At 29.9% G+C, this 18,351-nt stretch overlaps 1 protein-coding gene across 2 annotated transcripts in view; it reads right to left on the bottom strand.

Moving 5' to 3' along the window:
- Positions 1 to 18,351, bottom strand: part of LOC136980473 (uncharacterized) — a 57,952-nt gene that overhangs the window by 16,664 nt on the left and 22,937 nt on the right. For both annotated transcript variants that reach the window (XM_067276592.1, XM_067276591.1), the window contains one exon: positions 12,908 to 13,026. In XM_067276592.1, the coding sequence (XP_067132693.1) occupies positions 12,908 to 13,026 (119 nt within the window). The remainder of the gene's footprint in view (positions 1 to 12,907; positions 13,027 to 18,351) is intronic.

Raw genomic sequence — 18,351 nt, 5'->3', positions numbered from 1 at the left:
ATTACCTGAACTCCTGCCTCATCAATTTGGGACTCTCCGTAGAGAGCAGTAACACCAATTAAATTTAACACTCTTTCTTCAACTTCAGTTAATTTTTGATTAACTGAAGGCCCACCTCCTGTTTGAAATGTTGATTTTTTTATTTGCGAGGTTATACTTTTAATGTTTGCTTTCCAGTCACTCCATGTCTATGCAAATAATGTTTACATTTAATAATATGTATTGCATTTGACATTTAATCATAATACTAATTCTAATTTGGTTATAAGGTTTATAGCAGCAGAAATTATGGCAAAATAAAGTTTGTCATTTTATTCTTAATGAATGAATTAAAAAATAAATTAATTACGTGAAATTATAGAGAAATATACAAAGAAACTTAGACATAATTTGTACAATTATAAAATGTTAGCAGAATGTAATAATAGAAATCTTTATTTTGTAGATTTTATCAAAGTTTAATGTTGGCTTTAATTCATTAGTTTAGTATTTAGTAAAAAAATTACATTCTATATATGTAACTTACAGTAAACTATACACTATACATAAATGACTATCTATCACATAAATTTTAATTTTTAAAAACAATATTTGCTCAATGGATGGGCTGACAAAATAGATCCAGTAAATTATTTAAATACTAAACATGCAGAATATATATGACTATCACTTACATTCTGCCATCTTTCTGGCCCTTTTTGTGAACAGACTCCATTGGAATTCAGATGGTCGGCTATTTCTTGCCACAATTTCTGGCAATCTTTTATGGTAAACAAAGAATCCAATTTCCCTGACATTAATTTAGGGTGTTCTTCCATAAAATTAACAAGCATCTCGAACTGGCAACTTGTGGTTCGCTGCCTTCGTTGTGCTTTTTTAGATATTTTAAAACAAAACTAAAAAGTATTTCACTAGCGCTGGTACACAACAATGATAAAAGCATGTGCTTTGCTTAGAAAATGGCAAATTGCAGTCACGTGACAAAAATACAATATTAACTCGACTGTGATTGGTTAAAGCATAATAGCTGTCGATAGCATGGAACCCAGAAGCACCTCAACAGACTACCTGTAGTGAAACCCACTTAACGTGGAGCACAGAATAGCGATTTGTCTAAGGTTCATTAACTGCCTTTCGCTAAGGAGACCTATCGAATGTCCCATGTATCGCTCTCGTTGAGTTATCGGAAGAGCTCAGAATAGGTCGCCAGGTCTGTATGGACCCTGTATATAGACTATGTCTATCTAATCATAATATTTAAACCAACAGAACAATAGATAACCAACAAAATATATAGATAATAATTAATAACAATAAATAATTAACCAACAGCAAATCAAAATTAACAAAATTTAAAATTAGTGAAATTAAAATCTTGAATCTGGTTCTCTACGTAGTTATACCGTAAAAATTTGTTTAAAGAAATAAAAAAAAAAACCATTACATAAATAGTAGAACACAAAATTAATAGGTGGTTTTTATATAGCCTAATATAATAATTAATTGTGTACAGTTAAACATTTTATTTATGTAATATTTTATAATATATTACAGTGACTCACAAAAATATTTGTACTGATACGACTTTATTCTATAAGCATGTATATATCAATAAAAACACAAGATTAATTTTAAAAATATTTTACTGAAGTTGAAAGTTTATTATTAATTATACAGTCAAACCTGTTTTTATGCGCTCTTTTTATGTGCGATTTTTATTTGTGCGTTTAATAAAAACAAAGTTTAATTAGAATTATCCTAATATTGATTTCAAAAGTAATCATACACAACTCTTACTCGTGCCCATTTTTCTAAGAAAATGATTATTATTATATTATTCACTGTTGTAACTTGTGAAATTGGCTTAACAATATATGATGTTAGATTTCAAGTCAATTTCTTGTCGAAAGTTTTAAAATGGTAGAAAAAGAAGCAGAAACAATAATTGAAAAAAAAATTTCATAACAGTGTTCAGTATATTATAAAAAAGGTTTAAAAAAATTTCAAAACTTTACAAAATTTACAGCATAACAGAAGACTACCAAAATGCATGTAGCACCCATGTCCTGTATACATCTCCCAAAGCACTCAACCGGCCATTACAGGACACGGGTGCTGGATGCATCCTAACCAGCATTGTAATAACCGTCGATGGTTATAGTGTAAGCTTATATATACTAGAAGGGGAGATCAGACCAGGGGTCCGGGTAGCTTAATTACAACACATCTGCGTGGTAAGTAGGAGTTGCGGGTTAGAGTCCCGCTCTGTGCCGATTCTTTTCTTCCAGTAGTTCTAAATTGTTTAAAATTATTAAATTTATCGAGAGATGGTGTCTAGTGCCAAATTGTCTTATAAATTATTAATATATTTAGCCATTTCTAGCCCGATAATATTCGGCATTAGTTGGAGGATAGATCTAGAAAAATATATTACATCTCTTCTGTAAACAAAAAGAAAAGAATAAATTTTGCATACTAATATAAAACAATAATAGTACCTTTCTGAAATCAAGTGATTATGTAACAATGATAGCAAATTTTATGTATTTAGCTCTAAGGGATGTTGAGAATGCTCATAATTGATATTGAAGTAAAGCATCTTAGACATAATAATGAGACATAAATATGATGAAGGATCACTTTTAGTTTAGAGATGTATATCTGCATTGCTACTAAAAATTTAGTTTTTATTGATGGAAATATCAATCAAATTTTATATATAGACATTGAAAAAAATGATTTATTAAAGAGTGCTGAAAAATAGGCCTTGGTAGAAAATTTGTTTTCTGGCAAGACAGTAACCTATCAGCATAGCTTCAAATGGTCCCAAAATAGTTTTATCCATCAAATGCTAAAGCTAGCAATAGAGCTTCAAATTTTGAGACCCTATGCAATGTGACAATAAAGGTCCCTTTTCTAATTACACCATTACCACACTGTGAAATCACTCTTCCTCCCTTGCCCTGCTTCAGGTTAACTACAAATTCCAATAAACATTTTTTATTTAATAAAAAATAAACTGTTATTTTTATGTAATTTCTGATTATGAAAGTGTATAACAAACTTTTCTTATAAATACAAATATCCCTTGCTTAACGTGAGATTTGATTAATATGCGAAATTAATTGCAGCAATTCCTTTATATATGCGGCAAGTTTTATTTAATTAACGCAACTTTACCAGCTGTCTTTACTTAACATGGATACTGTACAAGTGGATAAAAACAATCATTTAAAAATATAATTATGGAACTAATCATTTCATGTTCAGATTTTGTTTCTGGCAAATGAAAACCATTTCTTGAAAATCCAACCTGTAATCTAGTGTAAGTTATGATGTAACGTATTCTGTCTTACAGGATTAAAACCAATGTTTTATACAAAATTGCGTGTACTTTCAATAGTTTACAACTATCCTCTTCACTGTAACTTGCCTCTCGAGAGTTTACTAACAAGAGTTGAACTCTCTCTGTGAAAAGTATACTAATTGCCAATCAACTTGCAAGTTATTCTAATTATGCAAATTGCCTTTCAGAAAGAAAGATGTAATAGGATAAACAACATATCCCAGAAAATAAGATATAGCATGTTAAGTGTTCTGCAAAAGCTTTTTATTTTTTCTTAACTGCCTCATTATAATTTCCATTTATAATATAAAGAAAGAAGAGTCGTAGAGATTAAATTAAATTTAAAAACAAGTTTTATTTACAAATTGAAATTGGTAAGATGTAATGTCAAACAAACACACAAGAATTATTATTATTTGGTTATTTAAATTTAATAGTTCAACATAGTTTTTAGCATCTATCTCAATTCACATTCATGTTTTAAAAATTAAATTTGAAAAAAACTACATTCCAATTAGTCCTTTTAGAAAAATAATTTAAATTATACAGTAAGTCCTTACTATTATTTTGTTCGACATCATTTCATTATAAAGCTGATAAGAAAATACAAGTTTGTAATAATTTATAATTATTCTTGTTAAATTTCCTTATAAAAAATAAAAGTCAAATCAATTCTATGATACGAAATTAAATTTTGGAGATTAAAAATATGATCCAATAAAAAGTATTATTAAGCAAATTCTTTTTTTGAAATTAATTAATTTGTCTTCATTATGTCAATACATTCACTTTTTTCAAATACATTTAATCTATATTCACATTAACACACAAGACATCGTTTAATGTCAATGTAAATTGTAAACAAACTTGACGTTTGCATTTGCTATTTTACAGCAATATATACTTACACAACATCAATAAACAATTAAGACAATTAAATTAATTTAACAATTAACAATTAAAATAATAAATAAATAAAAGTGCAAAACAATTGGCAATTCCAACAAACTTTATAGTTTGATGGAATTTCCAATTGTTTGTATTTGACCTGTTTGACAATAGGTTCAATTTTTTCTCTGCAAACATTTATTCCTCATTACTCATCTTTACATATAACCAGTGATGAAGGGTGCGTTCTTTTATTCTTTCACGTAACTCTGCGTGAGACATCCGTTTAAAAATTCCTGTGGAACGCATTCCTAAATTACAGTTGGAGCGCATACCGTTGAATGGCAAAAACAGCCGCTTGTAGCAGTGGTTTACAGTGGAAAGCAACATGGTGTCCTCCATGGCTCAGATAGTTTTGTTTCTGGGTCCATTATGTGGTTTTATGAATGAAAATTTAGAAGTTGTCAAAGTGCAAGTTAGTGTACTCAGTGATGTAAATATCTTTTGAAATTTTTTTCGAATGGTAGCCAGCATTCTAATTTTTTTCGTGGCTATTTTGAATGCTCTTTCAACAAATAATCCATTTTATGGTTAAATTTTACAATTGGGACCCTTCTTTTGCTTTTAAAAGCTCATATTTTAGAATTATACATTCCTCCATCATGATACTATCGATAGTGTGGGCACTGCCATCTTTCTTTCTTTCACCGTCATTCCTAAATGCCTACAAACAGCAGCACACTCCGGTAGTAGTGGAGACGCAGAGCAACCGCTATTAACGAACGCACCCGAAGATTAAGCCTCTCTATTTATATAACACACTACCACTATGACTGCTGTCACTCACTGACTCACTAAAAATTCGGTAATAATTATCTTAATTGCAAGTTCTTATTAATCTTTCTTAAATCTATTAATTAATCAAATTGGTTATTTAATTTGATTAAATTAATTAACTAATGTATTTCTTAATTAAACTTCCTTCAATTTTTCAGTCCATTTCAGCAGATTTTCCAAAAATTTATAAGCAAATTTTAAGAGAAAATATTCACTTTTTCAAGTTTTGAAATAATAAAGGAAGAAAAAGTAATTGAAGAAAAGTGACGTGCACTTTTTCTGTCCTTAAAAGTTTGATTCAATCTTAACATATATAGGGAAGGGGAGAAAAATTCAAGAACATGGAGATTGAAAAGCACTGATAAACTTTTAAAAAAACCTTGTTTATATCTAATCTCAAAAGTAATTAATGCATGTCATATGGCTCAAACAGAACACCTCTCTCTGTATTTCATTTTCATGGTAATGAGAATGTTGTATTTCCTCTTTAACTTCAATGAAAATAACCAGAAAAAAAATATTTCACATTTTATTTATATATCAAACATAATATAAACAAAATAAGGGAATCCCTTGCTTAATCAGGGCTTAAAGCAGTCATGGCAATAAAAAAAAGTGAGAAAAGAGAGTTCACACTGGAAAAAAGCTAAAAAAGCTAATAGTGTTAAAATGAACGAAAACAGGCATTATTAAAAAAACACACAAACGCACACATATTTTGTATCAATAACATTGCATATGATATTAGATTGATTATTAAGTGGACTGAAAAGTTTAAATATGAAAATAGTTAGGCTGAGTTTATACTCCAGAAAAGTGACCAGTAAGACTGCATTAAGCCAGAACAGGCCCGCATTAAGTTTTCATGTGCCCCGTACAGAATTCCCACCGTTACACAGCAAAGCAAATGGAATAGTAACCTAACTACCAGAATGTGTTTCCATATAACATGCCAAATTTCAAATGCCATTTATTTCAAGGTACATTTTTTGATTTCTTCATAAAAAAAATGTAATTAAAGAAGAAAAAAAAAACAACTTCTGGCAGAATCAGTGGGTTGCATGTTCATTATATAGTAGGGGTGGGCAAGCAAAAGTTCAGTGGGAGCCAAAATGTAGGTTTTGCAAAATGCATGGGAGCCGCAGTTCTGTACTTTTTTATTCTGTACTGCAGTTCTGTACCTCGATTTTATTATATAATATAAAACAAGTATTGAATTTTTTTAATAAACATATTTTCACAAAATTGTGGAAATAAAACTGTAAAAATAATAATAAAAAGCAGAAATTAACACTTTCAGCAAGAGCCACATAAAACTCAAAAAGAGCCGCATGCGGCTCTCGGAGTCGCATTTGCCCATGTCTGTTATATAGCAATACCACTAGTAATTGTGACCCAATCATTTATTTGGTAATTTTATCAATATTTTTTAAATGATTAAAAATAAAATTACAGAATTCATTACTGGTAATACTAGTCTCCAAATCTATTCCCCTGAATACAATAAAACAATTTGTTAAGGCCGCCACACACGTTCAGGAAATCCTCTGAGGAATAACTGTGCAGCCTGACCTCGAGGAATTCCTGAACGTGTGGGTAAAAACTGTACAGTTTCGGCGGCCTGTACAGTCCACCGGAGTAGAAACAAAAAACCATTTGATTTTCCTGCACAGTTTTGGACTGTGCAGGCCGACTGAATGTGTGTGCTGTCGTGTCGTTCAGTTGTGAGGCCGCTGAGTAGTAAGAACAATGTCTCGTGAATCTTTGGAAGAATTATTTTTTATAACCTTTTAACTTTTATTATTTATAACCTGAAAAATTAATTTTTTAGGTTATAAATAATAAAAGTTAAAATTATTTTCAGATCAAAACTTTTTCGAGTAAATTAAAATTATAAATAATTTTAATATTTAGAAAACTTTTCAGTTCACTTCTTTAGTTTTCATAAAACATCTGGATACTCTATAATATCATTTTCTTTTACATTTAAAAAAATTATTGTTTTAATACCTATACCTGTTTAATATCTGTTTTAATGTTTTATTAAAACATTGTTAAATTATTATTTTAATTGTCATAAGATTAATAATTAAAAATAATTAATCAGATTGGAGACAAGTCTGCCCAAGAGGGACCACCATTTATTTTGCGTTTCAGACTAAAAACATACACTCGCCATCTGGACGGAAAAAATCGAATTAAAAATAATTTATTAAACTTTAATTATAAAATTAATTTGTGATAATAATTTTTACAATTTGTACTAATATCGGATGTGGTTGAGAATTATTTATATTTGCTTTTTTTTTTTTTTTTTAATATCGGAATAAATTAAAACACGACCATTTGAAATAATATTTTAACAAAGACAAAGTAAAGTAGAGAAATGGTTTAATATGTAAAGCTAATTAATTATGTAATGAATTTTCAAATGAGCTAATTTTAAAAGTACAGTAGAGTGTCGTTAATCGGAACGTCAGTAATCGAAATGGCCGGAAATCGGAACGATTTTCAGTCGGACTGTGTCGTGCTGAATCGAACGTTTTTGATACTAGATTTACTTCTAAAGTATAATTTTCATGTTTTTTATATTCTTCGATATATTTATTTTGTTTGTACAAAATAAAGAAATAATTTTTAACGATACGATAGCCTTGATTATTATTATAAAAATTTTCGTTAGGCTTAAAATCGACGAAAATTCAACACGAAGCGACACGCAACGGAGAAAAATTCAACAGGAAGCGACACGCAACGGAAGAAAAATTTCGAACATCGGACAGGTTAATATATTTTTTCGTACAAAGTCGGAAATCGGAACAAATGACTAATTGGAACAACCCCAGTCCCCAATTGACTCCAATTTTCGACGCTCTACTGTAAATGAAAAAATAACCTTATTAAAAACATCATTTAATGTTTTAAAATGTAAAGGAGTTGTGTATAGATTAAATTGTACTTGTGATAATGTAGAAAAGATGTATACAGGAGAAACAAAACGATGTTGAACGACAAATTGAAAGAATACAAAGTGGCAGTTTGATTTGAACATGTGCACTTTCCACGAATCAAACCCTTCTAAGTGAAATAAAATAACAACACCGACTTAAAATCGGGGAGAGAGTTTTCGTTTACATGGCAATAAAACAATTTAACTGAGAGATTTTCCTCCTCGTGTGTGGGCGACAGGAAATTCTGGATTTCCTCAAGGCTAGGCCTGCACAGTTATTCCTCAAAGGATTTCCTGAATGTGTGTGGCGGCCTTTTTTTTTTAAACTCTTTCCGACCCACAACTGACAGAAAAGAGAGTTTATGAAAACAATGTAATTAAACATTTAGCAGTTTGTTGTCCTTCACAGTGGGGAACCGGCAGAGTTTATTACTTTCTCGGGAGAAAATATACAAAGCTTTCTACTACCCTGAAGTTGAAAAATAATACAATCCCATGAAATTTAACAAATCTGATGTTAATAAGTAACTGATGAAATTATTTACAGAGAGTTGATATTTGATAAGTTTAGTTTTTTGCTCTTATAGATCAAATTACAGAAATTATAAATAAAAATCTCATTTTTTAAAAATTAAAATCATAAAATTTCGCTTACAAAAGATTGAGATGGAACGCACGCTTTTTATTTTTATAATCGCTTTGTTTTATTAGACACAGATATTATTCCTATATAGATTTATTAATTATAATAAACCTACATTATGTATAAAATTACATTAAAATAACACTGTAATTAACGTCTGAAATGAAAAAGTAATTGAATCGAGTCTCGCCTCCATATTAATTAACGGGCATTGGTGTAGCCAGAGTTTGTTATGGGGGCCTAGTAGAGGCTGTAATTTTCTGGGGAGGGGCACCAGGTTAACTGGGGGGCGTGCCCACCCATGCCCCTTCCTGGCTACGCCCATGTTAATGCACCACAGTAATTAATTGATCACGTTGCATCAAATTAAATAATTTATAAAAATTAAAATAATAAATACGTTTATAAAATAATTGGCTGTATCTGTTCGCAACGATAATGTAAAACACACTGTACTTATAGTTTAGCATTTCCAATATTTAATTTATTTTTGAATTTTAAAATATAAGAAAAACAATTTTTTAAATAAAGTTTTACGCATTTATATCTGCAACTTTAGATAATACAAAGATATAAGAATCCATCAAAAATGTTAATTAATAATAATTAAAATCGAGAAAAAATATAAGTTTCTTTCGAGGTAAGGAAACTTGTAAAAAGTCAGGTACACGATCATGTGACGCCCGTCTCTCCACTTTGCGTAACCAAACGGTCGAGGTTGAAATAAAACCCCAGCAGAAGTAAAAACAAACATCGGCACGTGCATAGGACAATAAACTTGAACGGGAGCGAAGATGAGACATGACACCATGTAATTTATGCTAATTACTTTCTAATATTAAAAAATTAAAATCTTCAATAAATTATAATTAAATTAATTTTTTGACTGAGTTTGACTAGAAGCATATCGAAAAGCTAGATTAAAGTGAAAATAGTGGTTTTCGACGCTAAATATTTACAAATTAATTTTTTAATTTGGTGCCGGATTGACTGCAGCTGTTCGAATGTGCACGCGCATGATGAGTTTTATAGTTTCTGTCGAAATGAAAAATGAAGGACACCGTTAGAATGCAGAAAACCATGGTGCATACCAAATATATAAGCACTCACTTAAAACCAAACTTTTGTCTTTGTCTAAAGATTGTCTCTACAGAAGTTATTAATATTTAGGATATTAGTTTAAAATCTTGTATTTCCTGGCACGAGATTCGCTCGATCTTTAATTTTACAGAGTGCTAGAAAGATACAAGCTTTGAAACGAGTGTCCTACAACGTTTTATTTAATAATAACAGTAGAAATCAAATTTATTATCGCTCAACAATCATCATTTTCGGTTTTTCTATGGTAGCCAAAAACGAGTAATGTCATTGTTTAAGCTAAAGAATAGCAGGCGGTTGGGAAGAAGTTTGCTTAGCAACTTACTTCAGAAAGTATTGGGTTCTATACGATTTTCTGTTGCTAAAACATGAGTTTCTACTGTTAGTATTAAATAAAATCTATTTCTTTCTTTTGTCCACTGTGCTTAAATAAATACAAATGCTAAAAATAATGCTGTATAAAAATCACTCTTAACGCCGAACTAGAAGTGTACTTATGTCTTAATGCAGCGTGATTATATCGAAGCGCCGCGGAGATCGGTATTTCACAAGGATACAAGCAAGGAGAACCCACGTGCAAATTCCTACAGCATGTGCAGAGTATCAAGCTTTGGGAAGCTCCTTGTTTTGTTAGTCTATATAAATGTAGTACACTACATGTGTATATGACAGTGCCTTATCATGTCACGCACGGTCCATAAGGCATGCGGAGACGTACCGGTTACTATTTCGCTCCTGAGCGCATTTACGAAAAAAAAAAAAATTCACATGGGAAGTGAAAAAAGCTAAAAAAGTGCGTTTTTCTCAGAAAAAGCTAAAAAAGAGAGGAGCTATGAAAAAAAGCTAAAAAGCTAAAAAAAAGAGTCACTTTAAGCCCTGTTAATGCATGAAATTAATTGTGACAATCCCTTTATTTATGCCTTAGAAGTTAGATATGTTTTTCTCAGAAAATAAGGTGTTGGTGAATTTGCTATTTTCATGCTGAGGGTGATTTCCAATATAGATATGTAGTTTAATTATGATAGATGTGAATCTTAACACATTACTGTTAATGTGATATTGTATTCTTTGTTTAAAAGTGCTAATTTAAAACTTCATATTTTGTTTGTATCAAATCAAAATGTTTGCAGATAAAATGCATATCAGACATATTTTGTATGCTTTTTAAGTTTTGTAAAGGATATAACACTATACAAACAGTAAAAAATACTCATAGCATATGGGAAAGATGCTCTAAAATAACAGACCTCAAATTTGGTTTTGGAAGTTTCATTCGGGAAATTCTGAACTGAAGGATACAAAACAGGGCACCCGAAAGTTGTTGATGAAGAGAAATTTTAGGAAAAAATTGTTAAAAATCGATCAATAACTTGTGAACTTGCAACAAATCTTAGCATATCACTGACAAGATGACTGTGTTTTGCAATGCATTAAGTGAAAAAAAATACACTGGATCAAGTATAATTTTGTCTGACAAACGTAGATAGTTCTAAGGATTTCATTTTATTTTTTAAATTAGTCAGTCATTCTTATCATAGGAAACTTTTTTTTACAAATGACAAAATAAAAATATTCATTATTAACCAAAAATTTATTCTAGTGGGTAGTGATTGTTTGGTTGAATACTGAGGTACCACTGTATATGATTAACATGATTTTGATATATGCAATAGCATCAAAAGATTAATTAATCATGTTAATAAAGGAATATCTGTATAATGCCTTGTTTACTTGTTTATTTTTTGATTTTCTTAATGTTAACCCTTTCCCGGCCAGGGTACCGATCTATCGTTACCCTAATTGTTTCGCAAAACGGCCAGGGTACCGATTCATCGTTACCCTGTTAAAAATCGATTTTTATAAAATTTATCGACAACAGATGTCAGCACTTGACGGTATTGTCTTGTTTATCGTCTGTTTCACATATTTTTGTCCAGGTGGTGTTTTGTCGATGTAAAAAATTTTAATTATCGATGTTTTTTCCTTAATTTTTCATTTTCTGATAATTTTTTATTTCATTTTTAGCATATTCATGCAATAATATTACTATAATAAGTTCATTAATGCTATAATAAGTTTATTCAGCTATAATATGTTAATGCATCATAAATATTCAAGTTATGACCTTCAGTTCTGATATTTTATATATTTTTTTAATTTTTAATTATTTTTTAAATCTAAAATATCAGCAAATGTTACATCTATTGCTACTGGTAATCATATGTTTATTACGAAAATAAATAATCTTGTTTGATATAAAATGAATAAAGTATATTAGTTTATATCTAGCTTTCAAGCAGAATAAAAGTTCAGATTTCAAACAAATGTTTGATATAATGTGCAATTATTTCACAACGAATAAACGTACATGCATAAATGTTATATCAAATTGTACAGAACAATATTGTATGTCGTATTGGCTCAGTGACAATAAGAATGAAGTAACCAGACAATGTTAATTTTGACAAAATAGTAACAAATTTTCAAGTCTGAATGTCAGTTATCATATATATATATTTTTTTTTTCTCATAAATTTTTCAAACAAACTTTATCGAAGAAATATGTTGTATTTAAAACTAACTATATTGATAAATATATGTAATTTTTTTCATATGAATAAAATAATAATTTAATTTTTAGTGAATTTTTAAAATAATATTGCCTGATTCACTTATTTTGACCTTGGCCGTTTTACAAGATAAGGGGGCGTGGCAAACGGCAGGCTAAGGGTTAAAATAGTAAATTTTATGTCCTTACATTAAATTTATTTGGCAACCATACTAGCATCTTTCAAATACTATAGAAACTGATTCCAAATATTTGGAATCAGTTTCTATAATATATATATACACATTAACAAAACTGAAAGATTACAACCATTTCATGTTCTTGTTCTTAATGTTTTAAAATTTCAACAATTTCATTAAAAAATCTTACATGTTAAGGAAAGATTTTGTTTGAAATACATATCTTAAAAGATACAAGGATATCCACACAAGAATTTGAATAACTTACATTATGAATATGCAGAAAAAACAATTTTTAACTAAAAAAAGTTTAGTTAAATTTATTTTAGAAATGAATATGTAACAAATTAAGAAATAAATATTTGAATATTCTTAAGTTTATGTATTCACAACTTACTTGGTATAAAAATCTAAATCCAGAAATACTACAATTGTAGGATGGCTTTGTTTAATTTTAATAATCATATTTTCAACTGAAATATGGGGTACAGGAACATCCATAACTTTATTTGTCGTCTGAAAAATACAGATTAATGTCAGTATTATGATAAAATCAAATGCAACTTAAAAAGTTTAAAATGACAATATAAATTTATATTTATTATATTAAATAAAAACTAATTATAATTTCAAAAATTTGTCAATGTAAAATGTATTAACTTCTAAATATTAAAACTATAGAATTGACGAAACTTAACCGATAACCTGAAGTGACTCATTATAATTAATAAATAACAAGCATAACATATACAATATATAGAATGGAAACTATACATGCTTAATACTTTTATATGTATATACATTTTTGACAAGACTATGTCTTGTTTATAAAATCGTACTGCCGGCCTGTTTACCAGCTTAGTGGTATGAAGGAGTACATGTCAGGAGTTGCAATTTGGCACAGAGTATTAGGTGCCCAAATCATTTGTGCTAAAAAAATCAAGACTTGTAGGTAGTCAGGGAACCGAGAACCGAGTCAAAATAAAATACAAAATGGCGACACACTTTCTACAAACAGGCAAAACAGGCACCTCACCCCACCAAAGTCAGGTGGTGAGAGTACTACCCACAATTGTTCTAGGGCGTGAACTCTGACCTTAGGACTGAACACACAGTATTTTTTTTAAATAAAATTTGTAATCTAATTTTGTAAATTTGGGAGTGTTTCAAATATAACGTTAAAACAGGCTTTTATGTTGTTACAAGTGGGTTTTTTAACGTTATCTAGTATCGTGGGACCAATAAAAATTTGATGTGTAAAACGAAGGGCACCACCGCGTGACCTTTGCCCTCTGACCTCACTTTGCTCTCAAACTCCAACGAGGAGAAACAGCTTTTCACTTCATGTTAGTTAACCTTTCAAGTTGACAGCCAGGCCGATCTTGGATTTATATTATATCTCGACACTATTGTAAATATCGCGTAACTGATACAAATTAAGTAAATTATTTGCCTGGATCAGTTTCTCAGTTAAATTTTACTGACAGAACACGTCGAGGTCAACGTGGACATCACAGACAAGATAGGATGTGCCACGTACAGATTTTAGCCATGCCGCTAAAGATGTTATATTAGGGTTGTCATTACATCTGATGACGTTATAATTGTGTTAAACTGTATATTGTTTGTGCAAAATAAAAAAATAATTTCGAACGATACAATAGCCACAATTATTTTTTTCAAAAATGGGAAATTTTCGTTAGGCATCGACAAAAATTCAACCAGAGCCAACACGCAACAGAAAGAAATTTCGACATTGGATAGGTTAATTTCACCAAAAATGCATCGTGGACAACCTCGTGGTTGTAGCCGGAAAAAGTTTGAATGATCACGCTCAAAACCAGCAATACCAAAGAAGATTGGAGAATGAGAACGAGACCCGCTTGAGCATCAAAGTGATTCTGCTTAGTAGTGAGTCTCCAAGACATAGTCTTGTCCCAAATATGGCTTCGCCGTTTTACTTGTTTGTATTAAAAATAAATAAATAAAAACATTCTTTAATCAGTACAAACACACTTTTATATGTTAAATAAATTGATATCAGTGGCACACCTGATATCAATTTATTTAACATATAAAATTGATTTATTAAGGGGGTCCAAGGAGATTTGGCCTCTCCAAAGGAAAACAAACACTAGAAAATTTTCCAAAAATCTTTTCCCAATTAAAATTCATTTTTACTTTCCTGGCTGTTATACAGAGGGAAAGTATGGCAATCTGGCAAAAAGTGACTCCCTGAAATGTCAAATGCAAAAAATTTCTGGGGTAATTTGTGTGTGTATGGATGTTAGCGTGGGGAGAGACATAATTTTGTTACCCTGTTAGAAGTTTAATAAACTCCTGTGCTTTTTGTCAAAAATTTCTGAAATTTTGCAGGGAGATTTATTTATTAGAGGGATTGATGCTATTAAATTTTGGCAGTTAAAGGTTGAGGAGGTGGAGAGATAATGGAGATCGTGTGTATCTCCAGTAGGGTCAAACTTAATGATGATTTTACTCATTATTAGCATTTACAATTTTTTATAAAACTCATCCATACCCTCAAAATTAAGCTTTTTGCCATTTTATAATAGTTAAAAATATAATAAGTTTTTTAGAATTGAAATTTTACCGATCCCATTGGTTTTTTAAATTTTTTGAATAAGTTTTTTAAATCAAATATGATAACAGATGGCACCCCATTGCAAGGAAAACTGAGCAACTCATTGCTAGTTTATTCTACTGTTACTGTTATATGTACTGTTCCAGTTTTTGATGAAGTTATATTTAGTAGTTTATTCTATTTACATTCTGTGGTATTTTCTATTCGTATACTACTTATAAATTAACAGCCAAATAAGGTGGAAATTTTATTGAATTTGCATTAAAAACTTTTTTTATCCATTCAATACGGCTCCACCAAAAGTAAATCTTGAGTGCACCACTGATTCATTCAATATTTTCAAAAATAATTAATATTTATAAGATTATATTTTTCTATTGATAAACTCTCAATTTTCAATCATAATAAGACACATGATAACATTACAATTTTATAAAATAAAAAGTTCTAAGCAAAATATGTTATCAGCATAAATAACACATTTATGCTTCTTTAACACAATGTGCAAGTCATTGAAGTTTCTAAAATTTGTTCATAAAACTCTAAAAATTAAATTTTAAACATAATAAATCATTTGGAATTGCTATTTTAAATACAATGGTATTCTATGTTGAATGATAGAACCGTTTTTTCTTTCATTTCCTGATGAGGGCCTTTAAATGGTAGCCAGAAGCATTAGAACTTTACAGTTATTTGCTGGAAATTGCATATAAGTTTTAGTTTCATTTCAGTAAATTATTCTTGGAAATCAGAAATTCTGTGAGAAAATGCTGACTGGAAGCCTATATCTCACTACTTTAAATATGAAAATTTATAACACATTACCATATCAAACAGATAACACAGCAATAGAAATTTGTTTAAAAAATGTACAAACATTTCACAAGAAAAACAAAGTGATTTCTTGTAATAAACATTTATTTGCCAAGTGAAATTAAGTTTAAAGAAAGTTGTGTTTGTGCACTTTCTAAAACAGCTATACTTGATTCTGACATCCTATCTTTTGGGGTATAATGTTTTTCTATATAAACATTGGCTGAAAAATGTTTTATAAAGAGATTTATACATTTGTACTGGATTGCCTTTGTTCTCATTGTAATTGTTACGAACAAGAATAAAACTGTTGCATACTAAAATACCTGTATTTTATTATACATTATAATCCGGTTGTGACAATTATTCATAACAAACATGTAATTTCGATAATCAAGAATGCTGAAAAATTTAATAGAGTATCGATGAGGGACATGTTGTCCGAAATGCATATCCTCAGAAATCAATAAAAGCTTGTGTTTCCATCTTAGTTGTGTTGCTGTTTGATTTGTTCTCTCAAGCAGTTTTATACTTACTCATAACAAGACTTATACATTATATGAAGTTTGAGTATTACAGCACTGTTAGTATAAAAATTAACTTTTCATGTTTTTTCACAACTAAAAATGTTTTTCACGCTTTTTCACATCATTGTGAATAACTTTTATTCATTTTTTTTGCCAGAATCATTTTTAATTTTACACAGTACAATTTATTTTATCAGTTAGTTTTCTCTCTCTTTGATGGGCCAGCTATAATGTCCATGATATTTTTCAAAATTGCACTTGTTGCTTCCATCTTGATTAGATCTCTTTTTCTACGAGCTTTCTGGAGCATTTGTATCCCTTCTTTCATTAAATTACGTCCTCTTAACTTCTGGGCTTGGAGATCAGGTAGATCTGAAACTTTTGAGGATGTTGATGCTCTGAACAAGGCTTCTTTGTCCTCTCTTTATTTTCTTGCTTTCTTTTATTTAGTAATTTTTTTCCTTATATTGTGTGCACAAATTCTTGGCTGACTGCAATCAAAACAAAACAAGAGGTAAAGGAGAGTTTAGTAAAAACAAAACAAGAGGTGAAAGAGAGTTTAGCGAAAACAAAACAACATTCTTCCAGGCAAAACATTCTTTTGTTTTTGCTAAACCCTCTTTCAATATTTGCACTGTGAGAAAGAGTTAAATATATTTTTAACCTTAGAGTACTAAGCATGGGTAAAATTTACTCACTTTGTATCATTTCTCTTTGGTACTTTCAAACCTGTCTTTTCAGAAAACCCTCCTTCTGGCAGTGTGAACATTAGATAGTTTTTAATATTACTTGTACTTTCTCAAAAAATCACATATGCCAACAATTTCCTGTGTTTCAGTGGCAATCTAATATAAGCTAGTGAGTACATTTCCTTCTAGCTTAGTGTTTGTAGTTGTCTGACCTTCATCTCTAAATAGTTATATACCATATTTACTCGTATATGAGATGAGGTTTTTATCCATTTTTCACTGCTTCAAAAACCTAGGTCATCCTATATGTGTGAGCGAAGGATTCTTTTCATTTTTGTATAATTTTTATGGAAATAATTCACATCTTTTACCGGATTCTAACCTTCTGGTGTTTAAAAACAAAAGTATTTAATCTGGGTCATTTGAATCGTTCTTGCGTATCGTCAGGAGTAAAGATGAATAGCAATAGGAAAAGCAAAGCTTTTGAATTGAATTCCAACATTACACAGGAACCTGATATAAGGTTTAATTCATTCCCATGTGAAAACAGATGGGAAAACAGGTAAATCTAGTAAATCAAAAAAAAAAGAGAAAATCCTCACATTCAAAAAATAAGACAATAAACAGAGAATTGTACAAGCAACAAAGGCATCTATAGAGGAAAAGAAAGAACAAATAGTTGATTCTTACTTTTTAATCCCTGAAGTTGAAGAACCCATGGGAAAACAGAAAACAGATTTGGAAATCAGAATTCGAAGAAACTCATAAGTGTAATCGACGAAGAGTGAATTCAACTGTTAAGAATTGGCATTAAAGGTTCTCGATTGTCCAGCTTTACATGAACAGATTATGTTGTCGATCTTACAGATTTTTGTGGGACAATGTGTGCATTTACGTGCATTTGATATTTTACTTGCGATTAAACGAAGTAAAATTAGAATTGTATTAATAAATCTAATTTTCTTTATTTTGATCTTTAAAGTCACACCTCATCCTATATTCAAGTAAATATGGTATAACAATTCATACATTTAAAATAAAGCTATATTATTTAATGACGAATGTATTTGGCTTTATGAAATAAATGAGGAAGTGGACTATAATGAATATGATGATGATGATATATTGAGAGATTTTCTGGAGATTCCAATGATAGTATTTAGGTCATGTCTATTGCCTAAGTGATGAAGAGCCTCAACAAATTGGAAAT

This window comes from Centruroides vittatus, unplaced genomic scaffold (genome assembly GCF_030686945.1).
Source record: "Centruroides vittatus isolate TY-2023 unplaced genomic scaffold, ASM3068694v2 contig_7, whole genome shotgun sequence".
Lineage (NCBI taxonomy): Eukaryota > Metazoa > Arthropoda > Arachnida > Scorpiones > Buthidae > Centruroides > Centruroides vittatus.
Note: the sequence above shows the minus strand (reverse complement) of the source record. Positions and strands in the feature narration are given on the sequence as shown.